Source organism: Notolepis coatsorum, assembly GCF_963971535.1.
Source record: "Notolepis coatsorum genome assembly, chromosome: 17".
In the NCBI taxonomy this organism is placed as follows: Eukaryota; Metazoa; Chordata; class Actinopteri; order Aulopiformes; family Paralepididae; genus Notolepis; species Notolepis coatsorum.
Window position 1 is genome coordinate 94,777,765 of NC_140181.1, and position 14,534 is coordinate 94,792,298.

The 14,534-nt window shown below is 43.3% G+C and overlaps 1 protein-coding gene across 1 annotated transcript in view; it reads right to left on the bottom strand.

Annotated features, from left to right (window-relative positions):
* The window catches only part of LOC311243619 (oxysterol-binding protein-related protein 2-like), a 40,539-nt gene extending 28,111 nt beyond the window's left edge, over positions 1-12,428 (bottom strand). Inside the window, exons 1-5 of the mRNA XM_084332910.1 lie at positions 12,340-12,428; positions 11,642-11,794; positions 10,821-10,926; positions 6,844-6,919; positions 4,907-5,041 (exon numbers count right to left, since the gene is read on the bottom strand). Of these exons, the coding sequence (XP_084189036.1) occupies positions 4,907-5,041; positions 6,844-6,919; positions 10,821-10,926; positions 11,642-11,678 (354 nt within the window). The 5' untranslated portion in view covers positions 11,679-11,794; positions 12,340-12,428. The remainder of the gene's footprint in view (positions 1-4,906; positions 5,042-6,843; positions 6,920-10,820; positions 10,927-11,641; positions 11,795-12,339) is intronic.
* Positions 12,429-14,534: the final 2,106 nt, after the last annotated feature.

Here is a 14,534-nt window from a genome sequence, read left to right on the forward strand (position 1 = left end):
AATCAGTACCGCAGCACCAGAACCACAACACCCCCTCGACGAAAGAGGACCAGTGGAAGATTGAGTGCCAGTACTGTGAGGGAGAACATCGGCTCTATCAGTGCGAAGATTTCAAGAAGCTGACCACGGATGATGTGAGCCAGTGGGTCAAGGACCACCGCCGCTGCTTCCGCTGCGCGCGCAGCCACCTAGCAGCTGAGTGCCGCTTGAAAAAGAAGTGCAGCAGGTGCGGTGGCACCCACCTGGAGGTCCTGCATGACATCAACAGGCGTCAGCCAGGACAACAGAGTGGGCCCGTCACGGTAATGTACCATGCCGAGGCGGTGGCACCAGAACCAAAGTTCCACCAGACCGCTCCCTGGTGTCCCGACTGCCACGGCAGACACTGGGAGTCAAGGTGCGACTCGTACCATATAGAGTCTACGTCACCACCCACAGGAGTGCTCCACATTGACCAGCACAGCGGGACCCCCCGTGTGCTCCTCAAAGTGGTCAGAGTGCTCCTGAGCCACGAGGACAAGGTCCTGGACACTTACGCCGTCCTGGACGATGGGTCCGAAAAGACTCTCCTCCTCGCTTCCGCAGCAGCCCAGTTGGGCCTGCGAGGTGTCAAAGATACGATGACCATACGCACCATCAGAAGGGACCAGAAGACCATAAAGGGTGAAAAGGTCTCCTTCGAGATAGCAGCGGTGGACAAGCCCGAGAAGCAGTATAGTATAAGTAACGTCTTCACCAGCCACGACATAGGCCTGTCGCAGTACACCTACCCCATCCCACAGCTGATGGCTAAGTATGGGCACCTACGTCAACTACCTATACCGCTTATCGACGGCGCCACACCGACCCTGCTCATCGGCTCCGACCACGCGGACCTCATTCTCCCAATTGAGGCGGCCCACGTCGGACCCAAAGGATGCCCGGTCGCGGTTCAGACCCGACTGGGATGGACGCTCCAAGGCCCCCTCTACGGACTTGACAGTCAACCCACGTCTACAAGCTGCCTACACACAGAGGCGAGCGACACCGGCCTCTCCCCCGTACAGCAGAGGCTATTGACATTAAGCGAGAGGCCCGTGAGAGAACCGTGGGTACCAGAGGGAGTTCGGAACTCCACCCCCCTCAGCTGCGCTTCAGACGTAGCTGACCTCGAACCCAGCACCCCAAGCGACTCCTTGACGGGGCGGCCGGGACCGGCCCCTCCTCACACGGGGTACAGAGCGAACAAGAGAAACAGACGGAGGAGGAGAAAGCACAGCCAAGCACAGATCAAAGCAGTCTCAGGCCCGCTTCCTCCTAAGCCCCCCTTCATCCCGTCCAGTCGTCATGACCATAGACCAGTCACCACCCCGAGCTGCGTGGCCGGCCGGCCGCGTAAGCAAAGTGACCACTGGTGCCGACGGAAAGGTCAGAGTGGCAGAAGTGCTCGGCCAAGGGCGGATCTACAACCGACCCGTGGCGAGGCTGATAGAGTCGCCAAGGCTCCCTGACTCGCCTAATGACGACCATGACCCATGACTTTGTGAACTGACCGACCCCTCACAGACATTGAGTAGTGGACAGTGCGGTTAATCTGTCTCTGCTTAGCTAATTAGGTGGGACTAATTAGGGGGCGGCTGTTACAAAGGGTCAGATTAAACCGAATATATATATTTATTGCCTGAGATCCCATGTATAATATTTGTATATCGTTTGATATCCCTTGTGTATTCTTTGTACATATACACTGAATATCCCTTTAGTCTACAGGACAGACCATAATATTCGTTCTCCTATTGGAAGCGATCCCCTAGGCGCCAGTGACTTACCCCTAGAGCTGACTTGAAAGCTACCGACACGAACATGTCCCAACTAGCCCCGGTTCCGCGTAGGAATACGGCTACCGAAATACGAATGGTACTATTTGTTCACCGTGCACATAAATAGGGCGCAAGAAATGTAGAATTCCCCTCTTAGTCCCTTGTCCCGTTCAGTCTCGTTCAGTTCCAGTTATCCAAGTGACGTCTCTCCCCACTACGCAACGTGGGCAGAGTAGGGCTCGCATCGCCCCAAGATAGAGTCTCGTGTTATCCTAATACGTTTGTTTAACGTATCGTTCGCTATTTATTAGTAAACCTTCATTACGAGTCAAAGACCACGTGAAGTGGGTAATTGTGCGTCTACATAGAGCATTTATTGCTGCGTACTAATAGGATAGTAACGTCAAGTTCAACCGTGCACTACCGCGCACCGGAGGATACCTACACCGGACCAGCAGAGCCACTTTCCGGCAAGGATTATTATTCTTCATTGCTTTGACCAAGCTGCTGGAGCAGAGAACCGCCTACCCCACTGCTACTGTGGGATCTACACCTGCCCGTGAGACCATCACTCGAGCCCGTCTCTGTAGTACCAGAGGCTCCACGGCTTTCACCTACGCGGCGCGTACCCTGGGACCAGGCTGCCTTTCCCCGCTGCTCCAGGGAGTAAGATCGCCTCCGTGGACCATTGACTTTCATAGAGCATTGCCTCCCCCTGCTGGCTTACAACCGGTAGTACACCCCCCCTCCCCAGAATACCAGATCTAATTCCTAACATTCCATATTGATTTACTTACGTACATTCTTTGCCTTATAAGCGCACCAAAGTAATGTAATATAATATTCTTTATGTAATAAATATTCTAAACGAGTATTTGTGTGGAAACCGTTTCATTGTGGAAGTGTTGTCATCTAATATACTTGTGTACAGTAAGGCCAGTAATGTACATACACGGTAGTAGTTTAATGATACTAATACTTGATTAATACAGTCAGGGAATTGTACCCCTCAGTTACAAGGAAGAAGCAATATGGTATACCCTTTATTGCAATAAACCCTTAAAGAAAAAGTCCAAACACTGTTACATTTTCTTCCAACTAAATCATCTGCAAACAAAAATCACTTGTCCATCGATAAAGTTAATAATAGGATCATTACTGTTAATAAATAAGTTATTTTACAATCAATAGGCTACTGTCCATCCAGTATCTTTAGAAAGCAAAAGGTACCTGCAAACTAGATCAGAACAAAAATTTATTAATTAATTTAAACATCTCCATTAACACTTTGGATGCCACGGACGACATAACACGTGTTATCAGCCCGCCCCCTGAATGCCCACGACGACAAATATCGTTTTTTTTTTTTTATTAGCGATCTGAATTCATATTTCATCAACCGAGTCTACCGTTGGGAAACCAGCCCCATCAGGAGCTCAGATGTGAAAAAAGCGCCCCCTATCGTCTCCCAGATGGTAATGCACCCTTTTGGAATGGACTCGATAAAAATGGATGAGAAAAAGAAATCCAGAATCCACATTTTACTTCTCACGCATGTACCCAGAGCCGATCGGATTCATTGTGGAGCTTCAGAACAGCGTGTAATATGTGTTTACAGTATGTAGCATTGGATCAATAAAAGGATCGATTTTTGGAATGGCGATCAGGAATTGGAATAATCTTTTTGGATACCATCTGATCTCAGGTAAGGAATCTATTTTACCAGTCTTAGGATAATCAGACCTGTTTTCACAGAGATATAAGCTTTTCCCCTATGTGTGTGTGTGTGGCTGTGTGGCTGTGCGAGCGATCAGGAACTAAGATAATCGATTTTCAGCTCGCCTATATAGCGTGCATACGTACACATATACTATCGATAATCTAGCGTTTATTTGAAAACGATTCATAAATAGGCCGAAAAATGACAAGGTTCTAGAATATTCCAGTACAGGGCGTTTATCACGGAATCTTTTTATTTTCCTTGAAAATGAGGGCTTTTCAAAATGTTGACTGGAAAATGAGTCATTGATAAGCGACGGGCAGATTAGACACATTTAAAACATAGATTAGGCAATATTAACGCTAACATTGAAGTGGATGATGGGCATTCAAGGGGGTAAAAAGGAAAACACGGCCGGCTCTGAAAGTGTTAATGAGTTACAACCTCCCTCCGCTTTACTGTACCTTTCTAGAATCACTCTTTTGTATTAATGAGTTACAACCTCCCTCCTCTTTACTGTACCTTTCTAGAATCACTCTTTTGTATTAATGAGTTACAACCTCCCTTCTCTTTACTGTACCTTTCTAGAATCACTCTTTTGTATTCATGAGTTACAACCTCCCTCTTTACTGTACCTTTCTAGAATCACTCTTTTATATTAATGAGTTACAACCTCCCTCCTCTTTACTGTACCTTTGTAGAATCACACTTTTGTATTAATGAGTTACAACCTCACTGTACCTTTCTAGAATCACTCTTTTGTATTCATGAGTTACAACCTCTCTCCTCTTTACTGTACCTTTCTAGAATCACTCTTTTATATTAATGAGTTACAACCTCCCTCCTCTTTACTGTACCTTTGTAGAATCACACTTTTGTATTAATGAGTTACAACCTCCCTCCTCTTTACTGTACCTTTCTAGAATCACACTTTTATATTAATGAGTTACAACCTCCCTCCTCTTTACTGTACCTTTGTAGAATCACACTTTTATATTAATGAGTTACAACCTCCCTCCTCTTTACTGTACCTTTCTAGAATCACTCTTTTATATTAATGAGTTACAACCTCTCTCCTCTTTACTGTACCTTTCTAGAATCACTCTTTTATATTAATGAGTTACAACCTCTCTCCTCTTTACTGTACCTTTCTAGAATCATTCTTTTATATTCATGAGTTACAACCTCCCTCCTCTTTACTGTACCTTTCTAGAATCACTCTTTTATATTCATGAGTTACAACCTCCCTCCTCTTTACTGTACCGTTCTTTACTGAATCACTCTGTTGTATTTCATTTAGAACTATATGATATATTTGCAAGTGAAAGAAAGAATTACAGGAAAGAAAATATACATAAAAAAAATGGCGAGCCCTATGGATCCTTACCTGCATGCGCTCTATGGAGTCAGACAAGCCGCAGGCTTTATGAATGAGGTGAGTGTGTTCCATGTACTCCGAGATTCTCTGGAGAAAGCTTAGTGGCTCGTTGAACACAACTGGCATTGCTATTTTGGACAGCTCCTGCATCACCACAACAAATCACAGTCAAGGGATTGAATAGACAACGTAATTAAGTAGTAACACACAAGTGGGAGTTCCTCGCCATAGTGGAAGGGCAGCATGGCACTGTTGTATGAAAGACAAGATATTCCTTTATTCAATCCCTTGGGGGAAATTCAGCATCATAGCAGCATGGGGGAGGGGAGGTACAGGTATGGGCAGGGTAATAGTAAAAAGACAAATACAATTTGATCTAAATATGAATATAAAAATATGAGAAAAGGTAAACAGTGTAAATTATGTAATTAACTACGAGTATAGAAATATGAGGAAAAATAAACAGTGTAAACAATATAATTAACTTTGAGTATAGAAATATGAGAAAGATAAATAGTGTAAAGAAAGGTGCAGATGAGGGTCTGTATTATATTATACATTACAATAATTCTATCTTACTCTTTTTATTATTGTCCATTTTTTTTACGGAATGAAACCATAAACAAGGTGGCCTGTTGGGATGTTAGATCCTAATGTGAAATACTGTGATTTTATATGTCTGCACTTTATGTGCTCATTTTATGCCTGTCTTTTTTCTCGTGTGAAGCACTTTGAGCTGCAGTTTCTGTATGAAAGGTGCTATACAAATAAAGTTTTATTATTATTATTATTTACACAATTTCATTGAGCTGTAATTAACAACAACACAAGGATTCAGTGTCCTCGGTGAAGGAAGCTGGATGCTATCCTGGAGAACCCCTCCCACCCCCTCTATGAGGAGCTAGCCAAGACGAGGAGCACGTTCAGACTAACACCCCCCCCCCCAAGACACTTCATTAACCGCCTCGGCCAGTCCTTCGTGCCAGCGGCCATCAGGCTCCACAATCGGGGTCATGGGCAGCTGCCAGCTGGAAAAAACTAAAGGCTGCCGAACTTGAGAACTATTAGGAATGTCTGACCACTAAGTGTGTCTGACTCTGCACTATAACGTATATGCCTGATAGGGTACAGACCCTCACCTGCACCATGTGTATACGGTTTACTTTTACTTATAGTATATAGAATGTTCGATGTTCTAGAATGTTCGGCTATGACACCACAAATGTTCTAGAATGTTCGATGTTCGGCTATGACATCATCACAAATGTTCTAGAATGTTCGACCATGACATCATACTGTGACATCACAAATGTTCTAGAATGTTCTATTATATAATACAATAACCTAAATATAGCTTTGGCTCCTACAAGTACTGAATTCTGCCATGCGGACACATGCAATTTGAAATATGATTATAGAATATAGAATATCAGGCATAAAATGGTTATGCGATTAAAATGTGATTAATTAGATTAATTAATTACAAATCCTGTAATTAATTAGATACATTTTTTTAATCGCCTGACAGCACTAATATATATATATATATATATATATATATATATATATATATATATTGTCTATATTTAGTGTTATGTATATTATGACTGATGGGGCATACAGACCCTCATCTGCACCTTTGTTTACACTGTCTTTTTTACCCCCCCCCCCCCCCCCCCCCCCCCGCCCCACCTGTGCTGCTATGACACCTGAATTTCCCTAAGGGGATCAATAAAGGAATATCTTATCTCATCATTAACTCTCAATAACTGTCAAACTAAATTAATGTATGCAACAGTTGGGATATGTGTGAGATTATGTGCAAAATAAATAACTGTTGTTTTTTCTGTGAAGTGCCCCTTTACGTATTTATTCTCTACGGAGTAAGTCAGTCACATTATAAATTAGCTAACAAGGCCGTCCGCTCAGTTCACAGAGGGACTTACCATGCCTATGCATTTCTTCAGTATGCTCCAGACACTGAAGTTGTTTCTGGAGATCATCTCAGCAGGTAGGGTTTTCCTGTAACACACGGAAGTGAATCAAGTTATACTGTGGCTCTATTGTAGGTACCCCCCCCCCCCCCCCCCCCCCCCATGGGAAACCAAACATCTAGCAGTCAGCCAGCGGGGAATCGGCCCTGGCCAAGGTAAACAACAGACATACTGGGCTTCAGGCAGGGCTACTCTATCAAAGGCCTATTAGGGTATGAGGGGAAATGCCACCTATTTTTTTTAAAGGAGCATTTTGCCAAATTTGTACCTGAATCCTATCATTCTGTTGTGAGGGGGGGCTTTGTGATAATCAGACCTAAAACAAACCTATGTGTTCTGTGTCTGCAGAGCTCGGCCACATCGTCACCCCGAGAAGATCTCTAATGAAGGAAGATCACTCTAGAACTTTGTTGACAGTTTTTTTAGAGAGTTAATAATATTGTTTACACGGTTTCTTTTTCTCATATTTTTATATTCAGAGTTAATTATATTGTTTACACTGTTTATTTTTTGTCATATTCTAATTGTATTGCCTATATTATGTCTTTCTACTATTACCCTGCCCATACCTCCCCTCCCCCCATGCTGCTGTGATGCCTGCATTTCCCCAAGGGCATCAATAAAGGAATATCTTATATCATTTTTTTGTATCCACTTTTTCTCCTTATTTTCTATTTTTCTCCCATCCCGATTTCATATTGCCAATTCTCCCCTCCCCTGTCTTGAACGTTGCTAGACTATGCCTCCCACTGGTCGGCTGTAGTGAGGATAGAAGCCTTGCATCACATGTCCCCTCCGGTACACGAGGAGGCAGCCTGTCGCATCTTTTCACCAGACAGCGCGGACTCTGTGGCGAGGAGTAACGCGTGGGAGGCTCACGCTGCCCCCGATACTTCCTGTCTCTGCTGTGCAGGCGTCACCCAACCGATCGGGGAGTCGAGACCGGAGTCTCTTGCATTGGTGACGAGCGCAATCTCCGCTACGCCACCCAGCCGCCGCCGGAATATCTTTTATTAACTACAGATGCTATTTCTTCAACTTTTCTCAGGTTGAGACGACTACAGTTAATACTAGTCAGCGACCCAATTAACGCGTGTTTGTGTGTGTGTTCCTGTGTGTCGCCCATCTCGCATGCGTGTGTTCATCTGCCTGACAAAGAAAGACTTCTCCTTCTTCTTGAGGAAATAGCTTTGGTAAGCTTGAAGTCCCATTATCACATGTCCTCCTCACAACAGGTTTCAGAATAAAGATCGGCAAAATGCTCCTTTATGAATTTGCATATGTTATCCCTGTGTCCCCAGGACAGATCGGTCAATATTTGTGAACACGAATCACTCTCTCCTAGAGCGAGAGAACCAAGTCAAGTCTGGGGGCTGTTCCACAGACAATTCGGTTGTTAAGTGACGTATATTCAAGTCCAGGGGCCCAGTGCTCTGCTTCAGACAGCCGCACATACCCCAAACTGTTTCTTTTTTATGACTCAGATGTATTAAAACAAGGGACACAGGCGTGTTGAAGAGACAAGAGCCTCAGCCGACGCAGGACGCCTGGCCCCCCGGAAGCGGTTTATTGGAAGGGCGATGCGTCACGACTTAACAACCGAGTAGAGCACTAACTCTGGAGAGCCGTAAAACGTGAAGTGGAATTCAGGGGAAGCTTGGTGGCACATTTATTTTGTACAGAACTATGGAACATTTAATATTTGAGAATATCTTTTGCATCCTTACATTCTTTTTGTCTTAATATCAGTGTGCAAGCATCTTCTGTATCTCATATGTGTTTAGCTTGCGCACCTAATTGAAAGATATTTTTTTTTATTTTTTTTGGGGGGATAGTTTGATAAGAGCGGCAACTATTTCCCCATATTTTTTAACAATATTAGCCGACATACATGAATATCATGACGCAGGTTATTACAATATGCAAGTTTGTCCGAGGGATGAAACAGTTGTGATTGGAGGATCAAGAAAGAGGTAGCTCAATTACTTCAAATTAAGTAGCAAAGCTACTACTTTGATCAGATTTCAATGTTATTTCTGATATAGTCACAAGTAATGACTGATTTGTATAAACCAAACTTACTATCAAACTGTATAATGAGCATTAAAGATTCAGTACAGTGGGAATCGTGTTTTATTAACAGTGGTATGTTGACAGAAAATTACCCACAATGTTAGAACTGAAGTGTTATTGTTATGTTGATGGTGTTGCTGCTGTTGTGCAAGTGATGACTAAAGCCCTTTGATGTCTATCAACAAAATCACACCATTTCAGATAACCAATCTGCTTCCTCTGACATATTGCGTAATACACACAGGTTACTCTTTCATTCATTCATTCACTCTGACTGGCCCATGAGTCACATCTAGCTGCCCTGATTGGCCCATCAGTCTCATCTAGCTCAGTAGTGCTCACCGACAGACAGTGTAGGCAAATTTACAACAATGATTATTCTGATCATAGCTTTCACTCTCTCCTCTGTTGTCTCTCCACCTACAGTATAGACAGTTATGGAATTCTGGAATAATTCCTATTGAACAACAAACACTCTCAGATGGGATTCCCTAGGCTGGCACAAAATCGTATCAAAATAGGGGTCCCTGACCTATTACGAGAGAGCCGCCCCTCAGCCTACTGACAGCTGGCTGTGCTCAGGGTGAGTTATACAAAAAATCTAATGATACTTCTGAAGCTTACAAAACAATACTCATCACATTAACATTACATAATAAGAAATTCATGACTGAATTAAAACATCATTGTATGAATGAATGAATGAATGAAAACTTTATTTAACAGATTGCAGAATGGGTACAATACAGTACGGCTCAATACATACAATTGTTAAGGGGATGCAGACCTGAGAAAGACGTTTGTCTTGTTTCCATCAGGGTCCCCCATTTTCAATTCATATAGACATTTATGACATACATAACATACATGACATTTATGGCATAGGGACATATAGGTATTTAGTACTGATACATTTGTGACATAGGCGGTATTCAAATATACAGTACTGTTACCCCTAGATCCTGCCAGAGTATATACATATGATGGGGAGGGGACTGTACATTAGGAGGGGGTGGGTGGGTGGGAGGGGAATATACATACGGCGGGGAGGGAATATATACATGCGGTGGGGAGGAGACTGTCTATTAGGAGGTGGTGGGGGTTTTGGGCATTTACGGTGGCCAGTTTCGAATTGCAGCCTCCCGTAGGTGCTCTTTAAGGGCGGTTTTGAATGTGGGCAGGGATTCACATTCCTTTACAGCTTTGGGTAGGGCGTTCCACATTGTTGTGGCATAATTGCGAAACGTGTTTAGTCCCTTGTTTGAGCCGAATCTGGGTTTAACATGATTTGTTGAGCTTCCTCTGGTGTAGTGGTTGTGGTATTCACTGACCTTTGGGAAGTATTTTGACATGTACATGGGCACCCCGGTCGTATAGTGTATCTTGTAGACCAGGCCCATTGCAAGTTGCTGTACTCTGTCGTCTACTCTAAGCCATCCTAGGTTGGCAAAGTGGGCAGGGGTGAGGTGGGTTCTGGGGTTCAGGTCAAGTAGTAGTCTGACCAGTTTGTTTTGTGATGTTTGTAATTTTGTTTTAAGCGCCTTTGAGGTGCTTTGGTACCATGAGGTGCACGCATAGTCATAGTACCCTTGAATGAGTGCTCCTGCCAGAGTCCTTGTACTGGATCTTTAACCTCTACTCCTAGTAAGATGGCAATGAGCAATAAGTGGCTGAGCAGGTTAGATTCCAGCTTCTCCCGGCAGCATGTCGAAGTGTCCTTGAGCAATTAACCCCTTAATTGCTCCTGGTGAGCAGGTTGGTACCTTGTATGGTGGTCTCTGGGCCGTCTGTGTGTGAATGGGTGAATGTGACAACACAAGTTGTATAAAGGTCCATTTCACCGTTTAATCTCTCACCTGCGCTCATGTACTCCGTTCTCTTGTGGCGTCCCGCCATCATTCCCATGCTTGCTGTCATCCGCATCCTTAAAGCTGACCTCACAGGAATCATCTGACTCCAGCCCTGAAAGATGAACAGTAGTGAGGAGGCTGTGATCTTTCCCCAGTGTGTCGCATTTTTTATCTTGGCTGTATATGATAAACACACATTTTTTATTTATTTATTTAACCAGGCAGGTCAATTAAAGAACAAATCCTTATTCACAATGATGGCCCCCGTGGCGAGAGGACAAAAGAGCCTCTCGAAGGGTAACAGGGGGTAAGAGGACAAAAGAATAAAATTAAATAAAATAGAAAAAAGAGACTGATGATACATCACAGAGGTAAGGGAAATAATTAAAACACACAACCAAATAAAATGACAAGATATGTAATACATGAAGCAGCACAGACACGTTACAGTTAAAAGGCTGAGTGACAGGTGTGTGTAATGATAATCAACTCTGCAATCGAGTCCTTTAAAAGTAGTACCTCCATGAAGGGAAGTGTTAACAACACGGGGAACAACATCTAGCGAGACACGGTGAGCAGCTCTGGTGTTATTATTATAGAGAGTAGGTGACCATTTTAACAGGTGTATCACATAAGGAGGGGGGTCGAGAGTATAACGATGGCCAATGTACAGATGTCTTGTGTATAAGTCACAGTGATGTGTTGAAATGGGGAGGGGGGGCATTTGTAGTAGTGGTACAACAACAAAACATTAAAGGCGATCAATCGTCTCTTGAAAGAAGCATGCATTTCACTCCTTTTTATCAAATCTAATCAAACCTCCTCACCGGTCTCAGCGTCGTAGAACTCCTCCTCGCTGTTCATACTGAGCAGAGAAAGTCGACGTTTACTCAGAAGTCATGTTTATTCCCACCTTCGGCCTGCGAGCCTCTTCCAGATCATCACAGACACAGAGTGACGCTCAGACACAAGCAACCCTCCTGCAACACAGACAGCTTGTTACACACACACACCATGCTGTGCACGATCAGCTTGCATCGGCGGTTAATCAATAATAAACACTTGTCACCATGCCATAAATAATTGAAGATAGGCTCGCTACTTTTTGGTTAACCTTTTCCAATAATAAGAGCCTTAACGTTCGCTGTTAATGTAGCTGTGTTGTTAGCCTGCAGAGTAACATTACAGTACTGACTGAACGCTGTTATTATTAACCTAGCTATTCTGTGACGATCCGTTAGCAACGTTACGGTACTGAATGAACAACACTGTTAACCTTGTTATATCTGATCGTTCGCCTTGTTACAGTAGTGAGTGACTGAACATATGAACCCAGCAGCTATATATCTGACTAGCCGTTAGCAGTTACAGTAGTGACTGATCAGCTGACACAGGACAGTGGGGAGCGAGACGTTGCTGTTAGCTAACTAACGTTGACGCCATCGAGACGGTAAACAACAGACGCGTATCGGAAGAAGTTATATTAGTCATTCAATATTGTCAAATACAATTACATGACAAATACCTGTGTGTGTGTGTGAATCGAGACCGGAATAATAATGCTCCAAAAAACATAAACAATCGCGAATAATCCACTCACTACTTGGAAAAAACTGGGCGGAAGAGGGCGGTAAGGGCAATGTTGTTGATTGATTGGTCTCTAAGCCTATCACATCGCGGCTATCGGTCATCTAGAAATAGCACCAAAGAACGCAAAGAGCAGAGGGGAACCGTTTCGGAACTATTTGCAGAGCCGAGTTTTATTAGCCATGTTATTACAGAGCCATCTAAACACGCAGTTTGTCTCTCAATTGATGTGTGACTGTACAACCAGCCCCCCCCCAGTGTTAGATACATTATTTTGTATCATGTCACTGTGTGAGAACACTATAAAGGAGTGAGACAGATATCTTAATCCTAGAAGTGTTCTGTGAATGACCTCAACTTAAAATACAAATTTCATATATGTCCATGTTTATTCATTTTCTTGTATAAAAATATATTTTAGTGGGTTCATTGGATCTATTAATTAATTATAAAGACTAGGTAGTAAGTAGAGTATAACTCGTGGGATACTTGTTCCTATTGTAGTTAGCTGGCCAATTGTGTCAGATGTCCTTCATCAAAAGGCCAACATTGCAGCACACACAAACCAGTGCTGATTGTAGAAAAAGTAGAAAAGGGAAATCTTATTTCTGGGGGTATAGCACGTTATGCCCCCTAGTGGCATAATCCAGTCATGGTAAAAATCCAATAGTATGCCTAAAGCAGAAGCAAAATGTGAATTAAGTGGCCTTATCCCCTTTAACCATGTGTGTCTAGCAACTAAATAAATGCCTCTGTTTGGCCAATTGAGTTTGAACTCTTTATTTTAATAACCTATTTTAAATAAATTAATCAAACTAAGGTAACTATAATTACGTTTAAGCATTTAATTACATATTCACCATGTCTACGACTACAATATGATTGATAAAGGCATACTAAAGTGATTAGTATCCATAATGAGTGTATATCCCTAACAAGAAATGGGCAAGTAAATCGCAATATCTGCACGAATGGGCAGAGCTGGGTGTTGTATAGTCATAAGGGGCAGAATCAGATGATGCAACCTATTTACTGCAGCAAAAGACGTTTCCGGCATGTGATTGGATTATGCCTTGCGAATATTCAAATAAGTTATTTCATCATGTAAATGTTTGGAGTACAGCAACTTGCAATGGGCCTGGTCTACAAGATACACTACACGACCAAGGTACCCATGTACATGTCAAAATACTTCCCAAAGGTCAGTGAATACCACGATCACAACAGAGGGAGCTCCACAAATCATGTTAAACCCAGATCCGGCTCAAACAAGGGACTAAACACGTTTCGCAATTATGCCACATCAATGTGGAACTCCCTACCCAAAGCTGTAAAGGAATGGGAATCACTACCCACTTTCAAAAACACTCTCAAAGAACACCTACGGGAGACTGCAATTCGAAACTGGCCCCTACAAATGTCCTAACCAAGTTGTACAGTAAATGACCAAGTATGGCTTTGTCAGTATTCCAATGTACAGTGTCCCCCACCCACCCCCTACCCATCCCCCCCCCCCCCCCCTCACCTCCAATGTACAGTCCCACCCCAACCCCACCCCACCTACCCAACCTCCTCCAATGTACAGTTTCTACGTCAAATATATACACTCTTTTCTGGACACTTTTTGTATCACAAACGGTACTGTATTTGCAAATCTGGTATGTCATAAATGTACAGATGTAGCAGTACTGTCTATCTGTATGTCATGTATGTCATATATGTTATGATGAATTGAAAATGGGGGACCCTGATGTAAACAAGACGAAAGTCTTTCTCTGGTCTGCATCCCCTTAACAATTGTATGTATTGAGCTGTACTGTACTGTACCCATTCTGCAATCTGTTAATACAGTTTTTAATCAATCAATGGATAAGCTCGCCCAAAGTCTTCTTGACTAATAGCCTACTGCTACTCATACTGTATAGGGGCGTATAAAGATGTGGGCGGGGATCAGCCATCTCCATCCCTCCCTCCTGGCAGAGTTTCAGACTCAAAGGATGGAGATCGGTAGCTTGGGTATAGGATCCACTCACAGTCCAGTCCAGCTAGCCTCTCCGGAGGTGCTTAAGTTAAGTTCTCTTTCAGTCCAATCAGTTCACCAACCAACACCCAGAAGAAGATAGACTAAAAGAA